The sequence below is a fragment of the Empidonax traillii genome, unplaced genomic scaffold (assembly GCF_003031625.1).
Source record: "Empidonax traillii isolate 1590-97213 ecotype Southwest subspecies unplaced genomic scaffold, ASM303162v1 scaffold11434:size10474, whole genome shotgun sequence".
In the NCBI taxonomy this organism is placed as follows: domain Eukaryota; kingdom Metazoa; phylum Chordata; class Aves; order Passeriformes; family Tyrannidae; genus Empidonax; species Empidonax traillii.
The window spans coordinates 1-2,104 of record NW_020962827.1 but is presented as its reverse complement, the minus strand read 5'-3'; the positions used below and the strand labels follow the sequence as shown (position 1 = coordinate 2,104).

At 53.6% G+C, this 2,104-nt stretch overlaps 1 protein-coding gene across 1 annotated transcript; it reads left to right on the top strand.

The window, feature by feature from the left end:
- Nucleotides 1–8: 8 nt before the first annotated feature.
- On the top strand, nucleotides 9–752 carry LOC114073679 (olfactory receptor 14J1-like; the record flags this gene model as incomplete). Its single annotated transcript, XM_027911399.1, has 1 exon — nucleotides 9–752. A coding segment is annotated over one exon (744 nt), but the record flags the coding sequence as incomplete, so codon positions are not given.
- Nucleotides 753–2,104: the final 1,352 nt, after the last annotated feature.

The following is a 2,104-nucleotide window of genomic DNA, read 5'->3' as shown; positions in this document are numbered from 1 at the left end:
ACACCCCCAGGGACTTCTTCCTGCTGCACCTCTCCCTCACAGACCTGGGCTGCATCTGCACCACTGTGCCCAAAGCCATGCACAACTCCCTCTGGGACACCACAACCATCTCCTACACAGGATGTGCTGCACAGCTCTTTTTCTTTCTGTTCTTCATGTCAGCAGAGTTTTCCCTCCTGACCATCATGTCCTACGACTGCTACGTTGCCATCTGCAAACCCCTGCACTACGGGACCCTCCTGGGCAGCAGAGCTTGTGCCCACATGGCAGCAGCTGCCTGGGCCTCTGGGTTTCTCAATGCTCTGCTGCACACAGCCAATACATTTTCTCTGCCCCTGTGCCAGGGCAATGCCCTGGGCCACTTCTTCTGTGAAATCCCTCACATCCTCAAGCTCTCCTGCTCACACTCAGGCTACCTCAGGGAAGTTGGGCTCATTGAGGGTGGTGCTTTTCTTTTTTTGTTGTGCTTTGTTTTCATAGTTTTCTCCTATGTGCAGATCTTCAGGGCTGTGCTGAGGATCCCCTCTGAGCAGGGATGGCACAAAGCCTTTTCCACGTGCCTCCCTCACCTGGTTGTGGTCTCTCTCTTTGTCAGCACTGGAATGTTCTCCAACATGAAGCCCCCCTCCATCTCCTCTCTGTCCCTGGATCTGACCCTGTCAGTTCTGTACTCGGTGGTGCCTCCAGCCCTGAACCCCCTCATCTACAGCCTGAGGAACCAGGAGCTCAAGAGTGCCATAAGGAAAATGATGACTGGATGTTTTTCAGGACCAAAAATGCATCTTTTCTTCTGCAGAACAATCACTGTGTAGCACATTTTTGGCCCAGCCTGCCTTGTAATACTACTGATAGTAGTGGAGGTGTGGGGGCTTTCCTGTTTTTTCCCTCTGTTCTTGTAATTACCACTGTATTTTTTTCTTCATGCCATATATATTTCACTCTGTTCCTCTTTATTTGACCGATAAAATGTACTAATCAGAAATCCTGATCTGTGTTCATTTATACAAAATAAAATTCATGCAGCAAGGTATTTGTCAAACTTTCTCCTTGTCATAGTTTGTACATGGGGAACCACAATCTCTGAGAGTAAGAAACAACAAAAAATCTTTGTCCCTGATCCTTCCCCCAAGACCTGCCTTGAAGCTGGAGGGCATTTCCATGTTTGCAGATGTGGAGGGGAAAAGAGTCCCAGCCCTGCCAGGGAGCACCAGAACTGGGTCTTTCCAGAGCTGCTCTCTCTGCACTCCCCCCTCTCCTTTGCTGTCCCTGTCCAAGGCCTGAGTGCTCTGGAAGCTCAGTCACTGTCCTGCTGTGTGTCAGTGCTGGCACCACAGGCAGGGACAGGCCCTGGGCACTGCTGGGACAGGGCTGGGCTCCACACCAGCACTGCCATCAGCAAAGGGCTTCCCCTGCAGGCACTTCCTGAAGGCTGAGGGCTTTTTCCAACTCTGGTATGGAGAAGAAGTGCAAGGAATAGACTCTGCAAAGTCTTGTTGCTTTTTTGTTTCTCCATGCAGACAGTGCAGGGAGGGCAGGGACCCACTGGCACTGCAGGGACTGAGGGCTGGCTCAGATGGTGTGTGTTGGGGGCCGATGGCCAATGGAGATGACAAAGGATCTCCAGGTCACCTGCCTGGGGCTCTGCAGCTTGTGCTTGCTCTGATGGCAGGGGAGGACTTGTGTGTAGGAAATGAGGAAGTGCAGGAGAGCACAGAGGATCTGCAGGGACAGCCTGTCCCATCCAGTCAGCAGTGACTGGAGCCCTGGAGCAGAATCCTGCCCAGGGTGGAGTCACCCAGACAGAAAGTACTAAATCTTGCTGGCAAGTGGCAAAGAGAGCTCTGCAATCCCAGGGGACACAGCAGGGACAGGGAAAACCCTTCCAAGGGGCTTCTCTTGCCCTCGGTGAACTTGCCCAGGTCAATCAAGAGCAGCCCCCAAGCCATGTCCCAGCTGTGGAACAAGGCAGGGCCCCTCTGAGCACCCTCCATGGCCACACAGGAGCATCTGTGGGAGGTGCTCAGTGGCAGGAGCACCATCAGCTGGCTCTGCCTCCCAGCTTGAGCAGCACAGCCCCACAGAGTCCCCCATGGCCCCGGGCCCC